This window comes from Pogona vitticeps, chromosome 11, assembly GCF_051106095.1.
Source record: "Pogona vitticeps strain Pit_001003342236 chromosome 11, PviZW2.1, whole genome shotgun sequence".
NCBI lineage: Eukaryota > Metazoa > Chordata > Lepidosauria > Squamata > Agamidae > Pogona > Pogona vitticeps.
In genome coordinates, this window is record NC_135793.1 from 1,336,545 (window position 1) to 1,357,694 (window position 21,150).

General features: G+C 48.5%; 1 protein-coding gene across 2 annotated transcripts; it reads right to left on the reverse strand.

Annotated features, from left to right (window-relative positions):
* Positions 1–1,889: 1,889 nt before the first annotated feature.
* On the reverse strand, positions 1,890–20,903 carry LOC110074335 (heat shock factor protein 3). Of its 2 annotated transcripts, XM_072981221.2 has the most exons (14): positions 20,715–20,903; positions 16,657–16,765; positions 14,557–14,684; positions 12,563–12,687; positions 11,789–11,864; positions 10,649–10,710; positions 10,365–10,446; positions 9,921–10,051; positions 9,319–9,552; positions 9,046–9,151; positions 8,468–8,533; positions 7,643–7,705; positions 6,643–6,709; positions 1,890–5,450 (listed from the first exon to the last, which is right to left on the reverse strand). In XM_072981221.2, exons 1-14 carry the CDS (start codon positions 20,844–20,846, stop codon positions 5,134–5,136), a joined length of 1,698 nt encoding a protein of 565 aa, XP_072837322.2. In that variant the 5' UTR covers positions 20,847–20,903; the 3' UTR covers positions 1,890–5,133. The 2 variants fall into 2 exon arrangements, with proteins under 2 accessions (XP_072837322.2, XP_020640058.3); XM_020784399.3 differs by lacking the exon at positions 7,643–7,705 and having other exon boundaries at positions 20,715–20,902.
* Positions 20,904–21,150: the final 247 nt, after the last annotated feature.

Below are 21,150 nucleotides of genomic sequence, written 5' to 3' on the forward strand. Positions count from 1 at the left end.
TGGAGATTTCAGGAAAGCAGCAGAAACGGTTACAATTTTATTTTTTTATTTTTTTGAGATGTGTCAACATTTCAATCTCATCCCATCAGAACAGTGCATTTTAACAGCACTTCCTTGAGGGTTTCATAAAAAATTGCCTGCCAACTTTACAGAAGTTGGGAAACTTTAGGAAAGTCTGGAATAAAAACCATGGGCGCTTTTGAGAATAGTTGATTTTTAGCATGTCTACATGACTGAAACACCGATGTCTATGTCTATATGTTGCCGTATATGCTAAATAAAACGGAGCCCGTTTGGGGATGGCATCTTTGAGGGCCACGGAAAAGAGGAGGAGAGAGGCTTTTGAGATGTGGCTCAAACCCCAGCTCCTGACCGTGTCCTCAGACCATAAAAATCTGGGTTCCCAACCCTACATAACAACTCATCAGAATCATCCTCTTCATTCCAGCTAAATTAATGAAAACACAGCCTGTTGGAGCCATGTTTGCACAAAAACAGTGGCATAAGCATTCTGGGGGGCCCCCTCGGAGAATTAAGTGGCTTTCCCCACCCTCACCCCTTGTCCCCATTTATACTAAAAACATCCACTGGTTGCCTGTGACTCAAAGACGGTCAAGGGAGCGGGGCAGTCACCCTCCTAGTTGAACTCACTCAAAACGATAGCCATGGGACTTCAGATTCCTCTGGAGTAGAGCTCTCCTGCTTTGAGGTGGCATCCAAGCGCCCCCATAAAGAAAGAAGCAGTGGCTGAACAGAGGCAGGAAAAAACTGGGGGCCCTCCATATCGGGGCAAAGTGTTCTCGCTCTTGTTATGGAGAATTCTGTGTGCATTTCAAGAGCTGAGAAATGAGGTGCCTGCAATGCCTTCCACCTCACTTTGCATTTTGTGCAAGGGATCCTTAGCACCCTTCTGAGCTCAGCCAAATCGGGGCGATGCACAGGGCCCAGGACCCTCCTCCTTGCAGGAAAACAAGCACAGTGCCAAACATCTCAGATCCTATGCATTCAAGGGCACGCTAATTGCACACATACTTATCTCTAGAGCGGATAGAAAGCCAAGTATTAACTTGGTCATAAATCTCTCCGAAATACTTGGAAGAACATTTCCAGCCAGGGACATTATAAATGTGTGGATTGTATCATAAGGGCTGAAGGAGACAACACAATTAAAGTGTCATTAGAAGTGACGTCCTTAAGGGGGAAAAGACTGTCAAGGTTATTCTAAAAGAACCCCAATCCAGTCCACATTTGGCAAATTAGCCCATGTTTGCATTGCAGCTGGCCCTTAGGTACAGCTTCATTTTTTTTATGCCTGATTTTTCCAGCATGTAGTTCTGAAAGATTTGTATGCCCGGCAGGATAATGCTGTGAGAGAAGGAAATATACATTTGCCTTCGTGTGCGTGATCCAAGCCTTAGAACCTCGAAGACTTTGCAATCTTTATTTTCCGCCACTGGGTTTTGGGATGTACTCATTTCTCATTTTCAAAATAGATCAGCAACCCAGAAATACAGGGCATTCACAAAACGTAATCCTTTCCCAGCTACCATCCCTTGAGCGGTTGCAACACGCAGCTAAATCATGTTCAACTTGTGACTAACTGGAAATTTAAGATCCTCGTCACGTGTTCCCTGCTGAGCCAGGTTGTCTGCGCTTCATGATCATTATTCTTGTTGAATACACCAGATGCAACAAGCACGTTTTTCATTGTTGAGAGCTGGTTATTCAAGTGCCAGATATTGCATTTGGAGAAACATAACAGGTAAGAAAAGTGAGATTACAGATTTTAAAAAAACCAAAAAAAAAAACCCCAACCATATCCTTGAAGGTCTTTCATTGCATGTAATGGGGAGTATGAATGATAAGAAAAGGCAACAACACACAAACACGGGAAGATGTAATTTAGTTTAATAAATTGTCATTAAGAGAACCTGTCCCTCTTTGTTTTGAACATGTATATTTTCCTTGGCGCATGACCTCATACAATGCTGTTGTCATTTTGAAGAACATGAATCACAGCAAAGCAAGATTTTATTTCAATTTTATTTTTAAAAACATATTTGCCACATGTGGAATGTCGCATTTGTTCACTGTCCAATTTTAGCTTGCTGGTTGTGATTTGGTCTTTTATTCTGTTTATGCTTCCCTGTCTTCTGAAATAGTTTCTCTTCACCAACTTCATCCCTCGACCCCCGGACTCTGTGCCATCCGCACATCTCATGCGGGTTTCTCTGACCGCTTCATCCCAACACTGTTGAAAAATAAAGGGCAGAATCCTGCAGCAGGTCAAGGAAAACCTGCTTCTAGTTTTAAGGAGGAGCCACTCACTGGGGAGCATCTAATGCTGGTTTTCCAAGCAGCTAAAAATCTGTTCAATGACACTTAAATAAGAATCAGATGCCATCAAGTCAGTTCTGACTTAGGACGACCCTTTTCAGGGTTTCCCAGGTACAGAATACTCTTAAGCAATTCTCCATTCCCTTCTTCCATTCCAGGGGTGCCCTGGGACCTCTGTGCAGCTTGCCCAAGGCCACAGAGGCTGGCTCTAACTCAAAGGAGACCCCGGAGAGGGGGGGGGAATGAACTCCCAATCTCTGGCTCCACAGCCAGAGGCTTAAACCACTGAGCTATCCAGCCATCTCAAATAATAAATAATTGCATGGTGTTAACTCCATTCTGACACTTTTCAGGGTTTTCTAAGCAGAGTACTAAGAAGTGGTTTCCCATTCCCTTCCTTTAAGGGGAGCCCTGGGACTTTTCAGCTTGCCCCCCTCCCCAAGGCTACCCAGGCTGGCTCTTCTCCCAGGAGGCATAGTGGGGGAAGCGAACTCCCAACCTCTGGCTTGCTCTGCAGCCAGAGGTTTAAACCACTGAACTATCCAGCCAGCTTAGCTCCTCTTTTAAAGTAATTTACCAGCCAAAACATCCTGGAGAATCTTGCCCAATGATTTGCTGACACCAAGGTAAATTACACCCAGCATTCCCACAGTCCACTAAGCTGTAGGAGAAGCCCTGGCCGTCCCTACAGCACTGCCTGCTGTTTTCACAACAACAGAAACAAGGGAAAAAAAGGTGCTTGGAGGGTGACCGGAGAAAGACCCCTTGCATGTGACTCAACCTGTTGCCTTCTGATGAAAGGAAAGGACAGAGATGTGCTGGTCTGACAATCTTGGAATTTAATGGTTTGTGCAAGTTCCTCCCGCTTAACAGTTCAGCTCTGCCTCTGGCTCTTGTTGGCAACAGGAAGCTGACAACATTTCGACATTTTACAAAGAAAGGGGAACTCGGCCCAGTGGCTCGTTTGGAGCCCCCGAACAAAAGCAAACATCTTTGGCCCCGGCCCCAAGGTTAAAAGGGTTTAAATTCACTCATCCTTTGAAACAAAGCGGAGATGCACAATCCTGGTTATGTGTTGCGATTTAGCAGAACGACACCACTTGGGTCTTGATACAAGTTTAATTCACATCCTCAGATGGATTCTTCATCCATGAAATCAGCCAAGCAAAAGATGGGGCAGGATCCGTGATAAAAGAGCCGGTGGGACTTTTGTAACCCTTTTGCAAGGGTGGAAAATAAATTTGACTTAACGACCAAATTTTCCAAGCATTTAAGGTGGCAAGTGGTCAGTAAAGGAAAGAATCCCATTGGAGTCGCAGGTCTTTTTTTGGAAATTGTTCCTTGCGATGACCCTGAGCGGGCTTAGGTTATCTTCTACACCATGGCCATTGATCACCACAGTCTAGTCATCTCTCGATTGTGCTTGCCGAAGCTACAGCTGGGTTTCGCCAGTTTTGCCTGTGCATGGAAGAGTCCCCAGGCCACTGTATAGTCAGAAGCAGCAGAGTTCAACCAGAGTGTGACCACTCAAGGGCAAGTAACACAGTCAAAGAATTTCATATCATTGTTTCGTAAAATAGGAGGAAAACCCATTGCCTCTTGGTTCTGATCCTTGTGAAGAGGACTTGGGACGAGCCAAGTAAACATGCGCCAAGTAATGGATGTCAGAAGGGAATCTGCTAGAGAAGTTTAGATGGGGCAAAACACTGGAAAAGTCAAAGCTTTCGGACCCGAGTTGTAGGGTGCAAAAAAACAGAGGCAGATTTTTGATGGCATTTCTTCCAGACTGCTCTATCCATTTACTTGGAAACTTCATTCTCTGGAGAGGAGATTTTTGCATGCAATGTGCATGAGAAACCAGCTTTTTGCAAAGTTATCTAGAAAGCCAGTGCTTTATCCACATATTGGCATTATATCAAATGGATGATTTAAAAAAATATTGTTTTCCATAGGAAACAGAAGTTGCTTATACTGGTATCTAGAGGGCGTGTGGAGATGTAAAAGACAAAAAAAATATGAAACACTAACGGGTGGTGAAAAGGGGATGTAGTGGAGGGGCCCTACGATTTAAAAAGTGAAATAAAACAGACATAATTCTAAAAAAGTACAAGCCGCCTCTGGAGCAAAATCTTTCAAGAAAATAACATGGGATTTCACTGTACTGGATTATCGTGAGACTAAATGGCTTTAAAACCCACATATGAATAGGCAAAGTTTACACTGAGCTAAAAACAGCCCTGTCTAAAGCATACTCTGTTTCCCTGAAAATAAGACCTAACCTGAAAGTAAGCCCTAGTATGATTTTTCAGGATGCTCGTAATATAAGCCCTATCCCAAAAATAAGCCCCGGGTAAGTGAAATCCCGCCCTCCACCCTTGTACAGCAACCAGAAGATGATGACAGGACTGCATTTGAATAAACGTAGATTGTACATGAGAAAAATAAAGCATCCCCTGAAAATAAGCCCTAATGCATTTTTGGAACAAAAATTAATATAAGACCCTGTCTTACTTTTGGGGAAACAGGGTATGTTTGTATAAAATAATCTGAGGGCAGACGGAAGACTAATGTTCTCTGCCTTATTTTTAAAAAAAATCAGTGCGACACAGCTCAGGACCAGCCACTGCCTTCCTTGAACTGCCCGGTTTGGTAAAAACGACCCTTCCTTTCCCACCTAAGTATCAAGCTGGAGAATGAAGGAAAAGCAGTCCCTCCCTCACAGTAGATTCCCGAGTCTTTCTTTCTTTCGGCCCGGAAACAGTTCTCTGAATTCCTCCGGATGCGGCTGGGCGGGTCTCAAGACGTCTCTATTTCCGAGGCTTCTTCTATGAAATTTGCAACAGGGCTGAGCAGCAGGAGGGGGAACAGTTTGGAGTCCCCGCTGGCGTCCTCCGAGAGGAGAGGCTGCTCCAGCGGCAGCTCAGGAAAGCTCATGCCTGCTTGGCTTCCGGGGTCCAGCAGCAACTGAGGGCTCTCTTGGCCAAGAGGAACAGGGCCCCCGCTCTCCGGGACAACCTCTTCGGCCTCGCCCCGCTGGCACGCGTTGTCGCCGGAAGCAGGCTCTTCAAACAGCGAAAGCAACGGGTTCCCCTGGTACTGGATCACCTGCATGTCTGTGGGGAAAAGAGCGGTCGGTGAGCCAGGAGGCAGAAGCTCGTGAAGGCCCAAGCCAGCAGCCCCGAGCACACCTGGAGGGACCACAAATGCAGCACCTCCAGCCAGAACTTTCGTAGGGCCTCAAAAGATTCAGCCAACCTCACACGGAGAGGATGTGGCTGGGCCCGTGAGAAACGAAGGAAGAAAACCTCATGGACCTACAGATTTTCAGGTTTTCTGGACTACTAAACCCTAATTCTCCATTCTGAGTAGTTCTACCTGGCAGACACCCAACTGAGACTCACCTGGGCGAAAGGCCTAAACAGGAAGTCTCTGCGGCCTAGCCCGGCCTAGCTTCCTGTTCAGAAAGAAAACAAGGTCCCTGCTAGCACCAGGACAGGAAAACTAGGCCTAGCCCAGCCCTACAGCCTTCCACAATTTCTCTCAAGTAAGCCACATTTAGGTGTTTGTAAGGGGTCTGTGGGGTTAGCAGACTCCAAGAAGGGAGAACCATGGTATTTCTACTCCAGAAAACACCAAAATCCCATCCCTAGCCTTTTCTTATTTATAAGAAGGAACATGTCCCTGATCCAGTGAACTTTAAAGTGTAAATGGAAAAATGCTCTTCTAGCTTCTTACATGAGAACTTGCCAGGCTAACCCAGAATACTTTCAATCCAGAGAGGATAACTTCTAAAATTCACTTTTATTCAAATGCAGGATAAACTCCCTTGCCCACCAAAAATCAATTTAGAACATCAATACGGTAGCACTGAAACTTGGACAGCTAGTAAAATAAAAGACAAAAATAAAAGTCACTTTTCCTCTCTTACTGATGCGTGCACCAATACTGACTTTTGGAGGGGGTTGTGGGGGAAACAAACTCAGACGCAACAGCAACCCATAATCCTGGTCTACCGTTATGTACAAACTCAAACTCAGTTTAGTTACCATTGCTAGCAGCAATTAACAAACCCTTCTATTAGCTAGTGCTAGCAACAAGACCAGACTTTCAGGCACCCAAATGGCTGAAACCCCACGTGGTCTGAAACACATGGGGAAGAAGGACGCACTCTCTGAACAGGCCTCTCCCGCTGATGCACCCATGCTCAGCTTCTTAGGCTGCACTAGGAACCTGCACATGAATCAGGTTTCCAAAGCAATATATTCGCAAAGGCAAAGCAAATTCAGAATTTTTCCTGCAGCTCACCGTTCTTCTCCGCTGATCCCTGCTCATTCATGCCGACTTCGTCTCCACTTTCTGGCATACCTTCTGTCTAAAGAGAAATGAACACCAAGAAAAACTTATTTCAAAAGCTTTGCTGGTCAGTTGCTTTGATGTACCTCTGCACAAGAGTCACTGCGTGTAGATTTATATACAAGAAACAGAAACACTTAAAATTACACCCATTGAAACCAAATATTAGGCACTGACCTCAACAGTGCTAAATTTTGGTTGCACTGCAATCGGACATTTAAAATAAAATACTGTTTCGTATGAAACTTGTTTTATCAATGATTAGAAAAACTTTGCCACTTACATATTACGCAGTGATTTGTCTCCCTTAGTCTTGCAGCTCGAGCCATATATTTTCCTGTCTTCTTTGGCTCACATTTTTCTTTCTCTCCCACTATTCTACACAACACACTCCTATGGCTGTTATCAAGGGCACCACTAACTCTCAATACCAGCTTCTGATCTCTTCCACACATGTCAGCTATAATCTTGGGAGGTTCAAAATTACTTTTAATACCTCTTACCCGGCTGGTTCTTGTTTAGCTGGAGAGCCATGTCTACTTGTTAGAACCACAGCTCCAAGTCCATAAAAGGTAGACACCTCAAACTTGGCCTGCATACTAGGAGGACCCTAGAGGCACGCAACTATGGGTTATTTGGTTTCCAAAATGCATTAAGTAATTCTGATTAGCTTAACAGTCCAGTCAAATAGTCAAACCTTGCAATATTATTTTCAGACACTAGATGGCAGACTTTCCTAACTAGCACATAACTGTGCATTTGGTATTTTGAAGCCTACAGAAATAGCCAGAGAGTTTGAAAGTGGTACCCTTGCAGGCAACAAGTGGACAGACCCTTCACAGAGGGAGCTGCCACATTGTGTTGTACAGCCGTAGCTACACTCTGGTGGAGCGGGCACAAAATGTCCAGTTGTTGGAGCGGACTAAAAGGAGCTCTTCTTAGCAACACTCACAAAGCCAAGGTCGCTGGTGGAAGCTGCCAGAGTTCTACTCCAATTAGCAGAATCCAAACCATCCTGGAAAAGGAGCTTATTTAGAAAGAAAAATAAAAACAGCATTTCTTCTCAGAACTTCTAAGAACAGGAGGATTTAGATTTGGCAAAGCCTTTTTGCAAGCTTAAACCTGTTGCCCTTAAACTCTGAAAACCCTTCAGGAGCCTACGAGGGACATTGCACTGAGACCGATTCTCTACTGCTACAACACTGCAAGGCTGTGCTAGTCCACAAAACAATACCACAAATCTTCTGTTAGCATCAACCGCCCCTTATCTTATCTTCTCAAATATCTGCTGGAAGGCCTTCTTTGTCATTCCAGAACCCGGAGGACTGATGGAATGGCCACCACCTTATTATCCTTACTCCATTTGTTTGACTTTAACAGCCAAAATATAAAGCAATTTAGGAGCAAAGATTTTTCCCAGCACTTATCTAACTAGGATGATGCCAGAAAACGGTGTGGCCCAACAGAGGTTCAAGAGAAAACCCCTGTCCACACCATGTCAGGTGGAGGAACTGCCTTGCTCCAAACTTAGGGGGCAGATCTCATGTCTCCCCTCCAGAATGGCTCCTGCCCAAAGGGGGGGGGGGCTTTGAAACTCAAGCAGCCACAGCCACGCTGGGGCAAAGTAAAGAAACCCCGTACTCCTTTTACCCGGCTCTTTTCATTCGACCCAAAAGCAGACAACCATGACTCTGATCTCAAACCCAGCGTCTCCTAACAATGCCCACATTTCCTGCTTCCGTCCCCACAAGCCACGAAGGAAGTGGTTCCAACTTACATTTTCCAAGCCAGCCGGAGCCTCCGACAGGCTCACATCCAAGACAGGAAGTTCTGGACTGAAAGTCTGAAGGCAGAAAGAGGAGACAAGGCATGCCATCAAAAAGGTACCACTGTGATCTTTTGGATCAAAGGAGGTGCCTGTCAGCTTAATTGGCCAATGCACGTTCTCCCTTTTCTTACCCAAGAAGAAATGTATCGTCTACAGTGGTGCCTGGGTGTGACGCTGGCTGGCATCACATTTAAAAAAGGAAAATATATTTCCGTTTTCAACCTCTTGTTCCACTAAACTGATGAATTAATTCTGTGCAACACAGAGAGAGACAAGCAGCCCAGGATGCAAAAATCACATAGAGGCTTGGCATATTAGTGACACACACCCCCTCAATCCCGAATCATGGAGAGAGAGGGAAGGATGATCAGAAGACTCCAGTTACCCGGCCCCCCTGTGGTTTAGAGACTGTCCCCAAAGCAGCCTGATGACATGCTCATTTCCATTCACAAAAGGCTCCTTTTGCTCTCTGCCAGGGCGTGACACAGAAAGGTAGAAACGGAGCTGACCCTCTCAGAGGAACTCACATCAGGAAGCGTTTCTGATGCGTAGCTTAATTTCTTCCCCGACAGCATCGCTTGCAACTCCTCGAGGCTTGCATCAATGCAGTTCAAGAAGTCCTGGATCTCCTCCCTGGGAAAGAAAGGGAGGAGAACTTAAGAAGGGAAGAGAAAGCAGGGCAGAATCACAGCCTTTCTGGAGGACTCTACAGGAGACCAGCAGCACAACCGCCGCAGGGACACCGATCCGATTCCTGACCCTTCCCGAGGACGCCAGCCGCCAGCCCTCAGACTTTTTACCTGTCTAGTAAAGGATCGCTCTGGGTCACCGGCTGGTTTTCATTCAAGATGGAGTCTATCACTGCGTCAGCATCTTCAGTCGAGCCAGCTGGCGCAATATGAAGCTCCACCGCGCCTGTTTTGAGTAGAGGGTCAGCAAGCGGAACCAGGCCATCACCGTCTGGGACCCCCGGCTCGGATGTTGGTAGTGCTCTGCAGCCAGAAAGACTCTCTCTTGGGACCTCCTGGGCCTCTCTGCAAAAACACACACCAGAGGTTGAGAATCAAATTCCTTCAGAGAGAGACACACTTTCCTGGATAAATCAACCCCCAAGGAAACCACAAACTCCATGCCTTGGTATCGCCAGGGGTCCAACTCGTTGGACTAACTGCTAGACGCCCTAGAAGAAGTTCATGAGAAGGTGCCCTCCAGCATGTCCTGCCTCTCCCTCAGCACCTCTTCCATAGACTTCCTCCTCTTTCTTTTGCTCTAAACATCACACCACCCACCAAGCCCCAATTTCCAGCATCTGGATCATTTGAGAAACAGCCAGTTAGTGTGGCCTAAAGACCAGTTGAGATGCTGGGACCGAGAGGAGGCGCCTTCTTTTCTGTGTCCTCACCGGTTTCCATTGGACGTGTGCACCAGCGCCAGCAGCTTCTCTGGGCCACCTTCCTCTTCCTCCTGAGAATCTGTGATGTCACGAATTATAATAGAGTCCTCACAGTCCAGACCATGCTTAGAAATAGCAGCCTAAGGACAAAACAGTGCCAGGATTATGCCATCTGTCATCTTATTCCCTATTGAATTGTTTCATGGTTTTTATTTTAATCAAGTACAGTAGTGATTCCTTCTACTGAGTAAGGAGAACAAAGAGAGAGACAGAGACAGACGTAGTCGAAATGTATTGGCTGAAATCCAGTGGAACCTAGGGAGGAGTTGACTCATCAAATCCCCAGATTCAATGGGCTTACTCTAGTTGAGACTTGCTACTGGATTCCAGCCACAATCGACATTTCACCCTCACACCTAATGGAAAAACAAAGCAGAACAAAGACCGCCTTACTGAGTCACAATCTTCCACAGGAATGCGAACGTAGGAGCGGCTGTATTTCGAAGACGAGCCACCTGAAGCGTCGGCCAAAGGTCTAGAAGGAAAAGGAGACACACACCACCGCATTCTTATAAGCAGGCAGCAATTCAAAACCTCTTATCCTACGGCATTCATATGCAGCCACCTCTATGTTAAATCTAAGGCATTCCTTTGCAGAATCCCCCAACATTTTAAGAAGGGCTCCCCGAGAAAGACAATGAAAAAGAGGAAGCCCTTCACAGTTTTTGGGCAATCACCTTTTCCTCTTGAGCCCCAAAATGCAGTTTCCTCTCATCAAGCCGAGGATGAATTCCAGGATCTGAAGAAAAGAGAGACACCATCAGGAACCAGTCTTTAAAGGAAGTTTGAAGCTGCCCTTGCATGCCTTTCAACAAATGTGCAAAACCTCCTTATGGGGATTGAATACTTAAAGAGTGCAGCTGGTTTGAAGGGAAGCCTGCACAGCAGAGCACCTCAGAGTATCCAAAAGGACTGGATTACCTGCTCCTTTACAGCTCTGTTGCATTAATAATAATAACAATATAATACTAAAGACCTTTCACATCTCCACCTTTTTTCTATGGGCAATCCTCTCTTTGTTCCAGCCCGTTTAAAACAGCTGCTCGGCCTTGAAAGAGGAAAGAGCCGGTGAAGGCCTTTTTATGACCGGGGTGCCACCACTGGCTTCTCCACCTGCTCTGCTCCATCCTGCCCCCCCCCACCCCAGCCAATCTGCCACTGTCCACCCCCCACCCCCCCTTGCTCCTAAGTGACCCGGCGTTCTGTGGCACTCAAAAGCCTTGGGAAGCAGGGCCTCAGCCGCCCCGAGATCCCCCCCCTTTTGTGTGCAGGGGCTCCCCTTCCGGCTACTGAACAGCTGGACTTCTTCTCCTTAAGCCTGTAAGCAGCAGGATCCGTGACTCTTTAAACGGCGGTGGTGGATCCTCAGTGAACTAAAGCCGTGGCATTCAAGGTTGCTTTCCCCCCTCCGCCCCGCTGCTTCCTCTACACCACGCTGCCCTGCTTCCCCTCTCCAGGATTTATGGGGCCCTAAGTGGCTGCCTCGGAGAGGAAGCTTTCCTTTCTTGAACTCCCCACTTATTTTCACACCCAAGCCATTATCTTCTGGAAAGGACAAAAAAAAAAAAAACCTGGACCAGCTCCTCCCACCTCCTGATGGCTTCTCTCTCTCTCTCTCTCTCTCTCTGAAATTCTCTAGAGCAGCAGATCCCAGCCTTGGGTAATCCAGAGGTTCTTAGACTACAACTCCAAGAAATCCCAGCCAGCCCAGTGAGTGGCAAATGCTTCTGGGAGTTTTAGTCCAAGAACATGTGGGGACCCAAGGTGGGGAAACTCTCCTCTAGAGTAAGCTTCCCCCCCACCTCCAGTACGGTCACCTTGGACAAAAGCTGCTGCTGCTGACTGTGCTTCTGTCGCAGAGACGCCACTTCCTTCCAGAGCGCTTCGTTTTCCCTGAGGAAAACACACACAAAGCAGAAGGAAGTGAAAAAAGGAAATGGAACCTGGCACATCTTATTCAGCACTGGCTTTTTAGTTCCCACCTGAGCTGGCCCACGTCAAAAGACACAGACCTGTCCCTGGAAAAGACTTGCTCGTGACATTGGCAGGCCGGCCCTCTGTTTACCGAAGGGACCCGACCGTGGGGGGGGGACCGGCCTTCCTTCTTATTCAGCAGCACAGTCAGTCGGACACTGAGTGCTGGAGGGGCCCCCAACCATCCCTCCCCAAAAAAGGCCCACAGACCACAACATGCCATCCCGTCCCAAATCAGGGGGGAAAACATGAGACACCGAGGCGAGAGAAAGGCCTGAGCTGCAAGGCTGACCATACCGGAAGGGGACACAGATCCGAGAGAGCCAGCTCCCAGTTCAAGCCAGGGCCCAAGGCAGAGAACGCAGGCCCCAAGCGCGGCTGAACGCCATCCAGGAAAGGAGACAACTTGCCACAGGCCGGCTCCCACGGCAATCGTGGGGAATGGGCTTTAGGAGAGGGAGCAGATCACACATGAGGGCAAATGATCTGGAGGCGGCATCTTATAAGCCCTGAACACAACCTGGTGTGTGCGTGTGGGGGGCATAAGCCATAAAGCATGGCTCAGCACCAAACATATAACACACATTGCAGGGCTCACAGGAAAGCGACAGCTATACCTCTTCATACTGGCCAGCTTGAGGTCCATGTTGCTCTGCTGCTCCCTCATGTCCTGGACCTCCGAGAGCACTTTGTGCAAGTCCTCCGGGCAGACCTTGAGGTCTTCGGCTCTGACGGCAGACACCTAGGGCAGAGTCAGGGGGCAGGAGGCGGACGTTTTTGAAGGGAACAGGCGCAGGACGTGTTTAATAGGGAACAAATGCAATTAACTAGATCAACAGCCAAGGCAATCTGTTTTCAGGAAACCAGGGGAACAGATAGCCTGAGGAGCTGGCGCTTCAGATGCCCACTCCACCCAAGTGAGCCAGCCTCGGTCCCTCGGCAGTGGCCTTATGGCTTGGAGAGACTATTATCTCTATGGCTCACGTTGGCACCAGTGAGGAATACCAGGAAACCACAGCTTCCTAGGACGTCCTGGGTCTATGGACTGCAGAAACTAACTCCGGACCATGCCGCTCCAGGAGCCCAAAGCTAATTCCACAAATGAGTCTGCAGCATTAAAATTGGGTTTCTCGCCACAGCAAGGCTGAGGACAGGACAGATGACATAAGCGTTCTTCTGTCATGTCCATTTCTGGTGCTCAGGCACCCATTTTCGACACCAAGAACTCGTCTCAAGCTTAAGAACAAGGGAGGAAGATGCCCTGACCAAAGCATCTCAGGGAGAGACGCATTTCTGAAACTGCAGATTCATCCACTGACAAGCTGGATTTCCTTCCAGAATTCTGTACCTAACAAAGCAGAATTTTGCTGCCAGCCATGATAACTCCTTAATTAAGGGAATTTTCCACTCCCTCCCCAGGAGTAGAGATCCTGCAAGTCAGGGAGGGAAAACATTTCCTACCAGCCTCCATGAGGGGATGTTCGGTTTCTGCCTGCAATGCGGCAGCTGTACTCTGACTCTTTACAAAGGCGGTACTTCCCAATTTTATTGCAGCTCCTAAACTCAGCAGGGAAGCCTGGCGGCCATTTTCAGTGCCGTTATGAGCATTCCTGGCCATAATATGGCAACAAACATGTTTACTGGCTTGTTCTGTGGCGTGGGAGAGTCTTTTTCCTGGCACAAAGACACAACGGGTTTGATCTGAGGGTTGAGACCTCCCCACCCCCAGAAAAGCCTCTGACTCATCTGATGAAAGAAGGGAGACTTTACGTAAAAAATCAGGACAGCCAGCAACTCCAGAAGAGTTCTCAGACCAGCCGAGACACGGTTGCCACGTTGCAAGCGCATGTGAACTAAATCCACGGCTGCCATTTTGCAACTGAGAACAAGTAATTGGATCCAGGACAAGCGACCAGGCTCGGGACGATTTCTGCTCCGTTTGCCTCCCTGCTCTCTGAGTTTACTTCTCAAGAGTGGCAATTGGACCACAAAGGTTTGGAATTCCTGACCGGCCCCCATCACTCTCCCACGTCGGCATGGCTGGTTTTATTAGCTTAGGGAGGCAACGGACGTGCAGAAACCTGAAACGAGAGGAACTCTGTGGAGCAGGGAGTCACAAAGACGGCCAAAGAGGAATGATTCTGAGGTTCATGCCGCAGCAGGCGGCCTTCGCGCAAGTCTCACAAAGAGGTTTGGAATCAAACGTTGAAAGAGTTGCTATCTATCCTTGACGGTCTAGGAGCAAGACAGTTGCATGCACAACGAAACAAGATTAAATAAATCACTTTGAAAGACCTCAAACAGTTTGCACGGAACGCATCTTTGCTGACTTTCCTTTATGTGCTGCTTGCTTCGTCTCTTCTGCAAAGAAAGGGCTTTAGAGGAAGTCCGCAAATCTTGTGTTAAGGTAATAAATGGGGACACCCCTAAACTGCACTGCCAGGGCTTTCGTGGCAAAACTGCACCTTCTTCCTTCTTACACCTTGTGCCCGGTTGAGGGGGCAGCAGTTACCATTCCACAGCTGCATCACAATTCACAGCCCCTGCATTTTACGGCAGGTCGCAAAGGGCGCGGGGGGGGGGGGGGAGAGAAAGGGAACAATATTCCTACCTTCCGTTTGATGTTTGCCAGCAGGTTGGCTCTCCCTCGCTTGAAAAAGGGGTGCTGGAACTCAATGGCAGGGTTCTTGTCCGAGACCATCATCCCGTTCTCTAGAGCGATCACTTTCCTGAAGCCATCTGTGAAGGCAGCGGAGAAAATCCGTCAGCTCCTCCTGTCTATCTCACAAAGAAACACGAAGCCAGACTTTTCCCCTTCCTCACTCGTAAGCCCCCCCTCCTGCACAGCCACTATATGACAGGTACGAGGGGGCAACCACGGCCGGGGTCATTCTGAATGGACAGAACCCACACGGATCACCTTCCACTTGCTGCCAGCCTGATGGTCAAGAAGCGGAATGGATCCCATGACATCTCTCCTTCTGGTCTCGGCCATACCATAAAATACCACTGGTTCAAAAATACAGAAGCAGCTAATTGAGTCAAGACCAGGGCCCTCACAGGGTGCAACCTTACAGGGTTAAATCACCTGCAAGGGACTTAAAGCCACTGAAGGGACCCAAAGTGAAGGAGACCTATAGATTTGCTTTTGCTTCCAATCAACCAACCACTTGGTCTATCCCTGTGGCTTTGGTAGAAATTAAAAGATGTATATAAGAGTGTGTTATTTTTCCTTTCGAAGAGTTAGAAACACTTGTCATGCCCTTAGTTGGGAAAAAAAATTGAAAAACCCCTACACTATAATCAATGAAATCTTGATTATTCTGCTTTTAACTCCACAGAAGAAGGAAGCTTTGAGGGTTATCTTGCACATCTCAAGGCTTCCTCTCTCCACGAAGGAACTCGAAATGATGTCACCAGTGCCCGATTATTATGGGAAGCAAATGTGGGCAAGAAGGGCGAGTCTCACTAGGATTCAGGCTGCATGTATTCTCTGCTACCTAAGTCGTCATTGTGAGGAAAGAGAAAAACAGGCAAACCCCAAAATCGAGATGGATGCAAAACAGAGATTTGCCAGGCTCGGTGCAAGCTCTCAAGGGCTACAGCGGAAGCAGCCCACCAGAGGACGCCCATGTCATAAATTATAAAATAATTAGCTCCTCCAATTCCTTGGAACACAGCAGTACTCCTCCTTCTGTGCTAAAAACGGCACACAGAGATCAGGAGTTATTTTCAGCCACCATTTAAAATGATACGATGAGGTGGCCGGCAGGTCCTTCTGGTGGCATCCCAACTTTCTGCTCCTCATGATTCATGTTTTCTGGCAGCCGCCATATCATCGTCCGGCTTCCGTTGAAAGCACCAAAGCCACTGAGGGATCTGGATCAACCTCACACACAGATGGCTGAACCAAACACGCAGCCTGTGTTTCAGGGAGAACCCCCGCCCCGCCCCCATCGATCCAGGAGCAAAGCAGCCAGAATATGTTTCCTTATTCTTTCCAGAATTTTCTTAAGTCATCACTGGAAGACTGGCATCTTTGCACTGCTTGATGCTACCAGAGAGAACGTTCTTTATTTTTCAGTCATCTATAACAACCCAACCTTCTCCCAAGGAGTTCAGAGATGGTTCCCTCCGTGTCATGGAACCCTCCCAACATGTGACACTGGCTGAAATCCTTTACCTTTTTTATACAAGCAGTAGGCAAATAGTGTAACATTTACGCACTTCCAGCCAGCAATTAATGAGTCCCTGCTCAGGTTCTCAAGCATTCACCAAGCACATACACAGCCAGAATCCCACGTGCAACACATTAACTGCCAACTCGAGACCCAGTGTGGTGCAGTAGATAGCACAATGGACAAGGACTCAGGTAGCCCGGGTTCAAATCCCCACTCATCCATGGGAACTCACTGGGGAAGTGGAACTGGCAAAAACACTCCTTAAACACCCCACTTCGGAAGCCCTGCTGGAGTCACGATCGGTCGGTTCCAACTTGACGGCACATCACAACAACAACAACATGTGCTGCTCATCTTTGGCCCCATATGCTTAAAGCACGTTCTGGGTGGCTTATAATCTTATTAGGCAGGGTACACATTGTCATGGAGTCTACCCATGCTAACAACAATTGCGCAAGCTACTAGCTGTAACCAACAGGTAATGGAGATCAGGGAGAAAAGTAGCATGGCCCGGAAGAGCTGATACTTACATATGTTCAATTGGCGAATAAAACTGGACAAGTTGTTGTGTTTGAAGTACTTGGGAAGCAGCTCTTTAGCAAACCTCTGCTCATCCAGAATGCAAAAGTTCTGCCCATCCTAAAAGAGTTAAGAAGTAAGAAAACTCAGCACAGCACACAAAAGCCCACAGCCGAGCTCAAATTTTGGGGCACCTACTCTATATTAAATACATTTTAAGTCAGCAGTGATTGTGCTTCTGTGTGTCTCTGGAGAACGGGATTAAAGGGAAGACCATCCAGTGTAAGGATGGATCAGAGGTGGCTTGGTGGCATGTAACAACAAGCTGGGATAAACCCGCAGGGTGCATCCAGATGCCACTGGGGACAACTGCGAAAAAGGGAAATGTGTGGAATGAAGGGCAGATACCGGCTGAGAGAGAATAGTCTCCAAAGCAATGAAGCTATAAAAGGCTCCTACCCGCCCCATAGGGCTATCCCAAAGTTCCAGGATGAACGCTTACATTTTAAAACTCATTAAAGAAAATCAAATGTACATTTTTGTTACTTGTGAGATGTCTTGAAAGGATCTGGGACTGAAAAGCAGTCTGCAAGTACATACAATTCTTAAAAGATAACATTATACACGCTAAGGGTGTGCGTATAGGTACTAGGGATCAAAGCACAGAAAGCCAGGGCAGAGAAACAAAAAGGGGACTGGGGTTAAACGAAAAGGCAGACGCGCGCTGCCTGCTAGGAGAAGGACACAGAAGGGAACATCTCAGCTCCAAGGACAGAATGAACTGAACTGCGGGTAAGTCAAACGAGAACGAGGACAAAGATTTTGAAACAGTAAATTAGAAACAGAGAACCAATTAAGGAAGTGTGGGTTGGGGTTCTTTTCTGGGGGGCAGGGGAGGTTTTTTCAGCTCTGTCATGCTGTAAAGTTTTAATGTGCAGGACAGGAATTTTGGTATAGACAAGTGAGCACAACTGGAACTTCTCCATGGACAAACTATTTTCAAAGAGGCAACTGGGCGAGTCTGTGTCACCGTGGGCAATAAAAATAATTACCGTACCTTGAAGACTAATTGACATATTGTATTTCAAGTCTGAGGCTTTATGGATTAATTACGATCCACTTCCTCACGCCAAGGGGCAGACTGTGAGCCATCCTCCAGGTGCCAATGACGTCTGTTTTTATGATTATTATTTTTGGGGTGTTTTAAATGCTATGTGCAAAGGGAGGGCCACGATCTCACAGCTCAGCCCACTGGACGGCAGGCAAGCAAGCCCCCCCCCCTTACAACTCTCCAGCTCTTTCACCGGGAACGTCAACACTATAAATATTTGAATAAGCCCACGGATACACTGAGACGCAGATGGACTGATTTGGACATTTAGGCAACTTTTAAAATGTTCTAGCCGAGGGAAGGAGCAAGGCTGAACGTGGGGCAAACCTTTCAGTGGCTCTAGTTCCTCAGCCCTGCATCTCGGCCTCTCTCTGAACGCAGCTAAAAGCCAAATGAGATTAGGCATAATCACCATCATCTCAGGAAGACAAGCCCGGATGTGCATGCCATGCTCAACAAGATGCATTCCCCGCATCTCCTGGAGTGTTAAGGCAGAAAGACCAAAACAACCCACTCTTTGCAGTCGGGAATTTTCCAAAACCTCCGTATGGTAATAAAAATTATTTTCATAGTGTACTGTTGCATAATCCCAGAATTTACTGCTGGTGGCAAACTACCGAAAAACCAGAACAAGACAAGAAAATTTGGGTCCAAGGGTGAACCAAAGCAGTCTTTGTTATTTCAAAGAGCGGCTCAGAGAGGGATTTCTGATTTATGCCTTCCTTTAGGACAAAACAATGAAACCTGAATGCCAAATACAAGAGCTATGCTCAAAAGCACGACAGGAACCGGTGACAGGAAGCAGGAAAGGCAGCACTTAGATTTAAAGAACCAAAATGGTCTCTCGCAGTTAAAAAAACAAAGTTCTCCTGCTAAGCTTAGTAGAACTTTGAAACTGAAAGAGAAATCTAGTGATCTGAAACACACACTGACACAGAGGTAATTCCAGGGCACAAGATTATTTCCTTAAGAGCCCCTTGCAGCTCAGGCGCACGTACGCCACCCACATTCCAGACAAGAAGAGAGGCACAATGTATAAAAACGATGTCTAGGAGTTAATACTATCAGCAATGCAGAGAACAGGCTTCACACGTACAAAATAGCAACGCCAACTTGGTTCTGTTCCTTTATGGGGCAACCAAGAAAGCTGATTTAAAGACCCAAAACAGCATCTCTTCTGTCCCATAGGCATTGAATTCAAATTCTAAAAATCAACACCTCCTCACACAAAGCCAGGACCCCAAAACAGGCTGTTTGCAATGTGTGTCACTCCTTTCCCCAAACCCCACAGAAGATGCCACTGTGAAACGCTCTTTTCTCCTCTGCCAGCCTTCTGGGCCGCAGGGCAACCATCTCAAGAGGGTGACGTTGCCAGGAAGGAATGCAGAAGCACCCAACCCATCTGGAGGCCAGGAAAGTTCCTCTTGAGAAAAAGAGAAAGGTACAAGTAATTTAAATAAAATAAAGGAATAAAGGACCATACCTAGGTATTGCACCATCCACCTACATCTGTTTCATGGAGCAATACCGATTGTCTCCTTTGCACTAAGAACTCTTGAGCTGCAAAGTTACTACCCAACGCTGGTGTTCAACAATTCCTACAGGAGCAACTCTGGGTGGCACAAACTCCCTTGCCTGACCTGGGAGCTAAGCCTACCAGCTTTGCACCTTGTATGTATGAAAGGACCGTTGTTCTGCAGATGGGCAAATTTTACAAGACGGGGCCAATCTGCCCTGGAAATGCTATGACTAAAAAAAAATATGTGGATTTAAAAAACCCCAACATGCATTTCAATCAGCGGCACCACACCCTTGGAGCCCATGAGATGGCCTTTGGGTGGCCCGTTCGCATATAGGGGTCCGGGGACTCCTCGTTACCAGCGTGCCGCGGATCTTGCAGCTCATTCCCTAGGCTGGATCTGACGAGGGCAGAGCCCCTAGCCCGACGTGCCCGAGATGGGTGCCTCTCCTGCCCGCTAGGCAGGCTTCTGCAAAAGGTGCCTTTGCACTAAAACAAACAACAGCAGCAGCAACAACAACAAAGCCCTTCACGCCCCAATGCACACAAGAGGGAAGCTTTGGCAAGCACGCCCGAACAGAGAGAGAGACACCTGTTTGCAGAAGGTGAAGCCCTGACCTGAGGAGATGCTCTGAAAGAGCCCTGTGGAAGCGCAAACACCCACCCGCACACAGATACACAAGAACACCCTCTCCACGGCCGGGAAAGCCCGGAGCTGGAGACCCCCTCGGAAGCCACAGGCTTTGTGTTAATCTGGCCCTGGACGAAATCCTGCAGGGGGTCCCGTATGTCTCCCCCCCCCGCCGCCATGGCCTCTCTGCAGGGGTCCCTCCTCCCTGCGTAACTCTTGGGGGAGCCCCCCCCGCTCCCTCCTCCCCCCCCAAACCCACCCCCACGACTTGCGGGGACGAGCACAGAGCAGGGGGGGTGCCTGTCGCCCCTCTGCAGGACAGAGCCTGGGGGGGGGGCTGAAGACCCGATCCACCCACCCACCCCCTTCCCTACTTTCCCCAACTGCCCCCCAACCACCTGAGGGGCGAGGAGGGAGGAGGAGGAGGAGGAGGGGTTTCCCCAACCTGGGGTCCCCAGGTGTTCTTGGACTACAACTCCCAGAAGCCTTCACCACCACTTCTGCTGCCCAGGATTTCTGGGAATTGTAGTCCAAGAACCGCTAGGGTCACCTAAAGCACTGGTTCTTAACCTTGGGTTACTCAGGAGTTTTGGACTGCAACTCCCAGAAGCCTTCATCACCAGCTGCCCTGACTGGGGTTTCTGGGAGTTGCAGTTCAAAAGCATCTGAGTAACAAAGGTTAAGAACCACTGACCTAAAGGCTGGGGGGGGAACCACTGGACCGTTACACAGAGAGATCCGGGGCTCCTGCGCATGCGCCCTGAGGGAATTTCTTCTCTGTTCTTCCCCCCCCCCCCAAACCCCTTACCGGCCTCCAGGAGATCACGTCGTCGCTCCCGGGATCCTCCACGAGGGCCCACAGCTTGGCCAGGAAGCCCGGCACGGGAGAGGGCCCCGGCGGCGGAGCCTCCCCCCCGGACGAGGCCTCCCCTTTCTTCATCCCGGCCGACCCACCGACCGACCCCCTCGGATGGCGCAGGAAAAGCGGGACGGGGGAGGAGGAGGGAGGAGGAGGAGGCGGAGCCTCGGCGCGCCGAGCAGATGACGACATCCCGCGTCGCCCGGCCAACGAGACGTTGCGTCGGGGGGCGGGGCCTCGGACGACGCGCTCAGGGGCTCGGCTCCGCCCCCCCGGCCCCGCCCTCGGGGCGCGGCTGCCTTCTCGGAGAAGGGCGGGGCCCGGAGTGGGCCGTGACGTCACGGAGAGCCGTAAAGCCTGGGGAAGCGGCGCAGCGGGGATTCCC

What these genes read in the sequence shown, in the direction of transcription:
- LOC110074335 (XM_072981221.2), bottom strand. Translation starts at nt 20,846, where the DNA reads ATGAAGAAAGGGGAGGCCTCGTCCGGGGGGGAGGCTCCGCCGCCGGGG. An exon ending in CATCAGAAACGCTTCCTGAT is followed by an intron (nt 8,534 to 9,045) that starts GTGAGTTCCTCT and finishes TTCTGCCTTCAG; the next exon opens with ACTTTCAGTCCAGAACTTCC. An exon ending in GGGATCAGCGGAGAAGAACG is followed by an intron (nt 5,451 to 6,642) that starts GTGAGCTGCAGG and finishes TTTTCCCCACAG; the next exon opens with ACATGCAGGTGATCCAGTAC.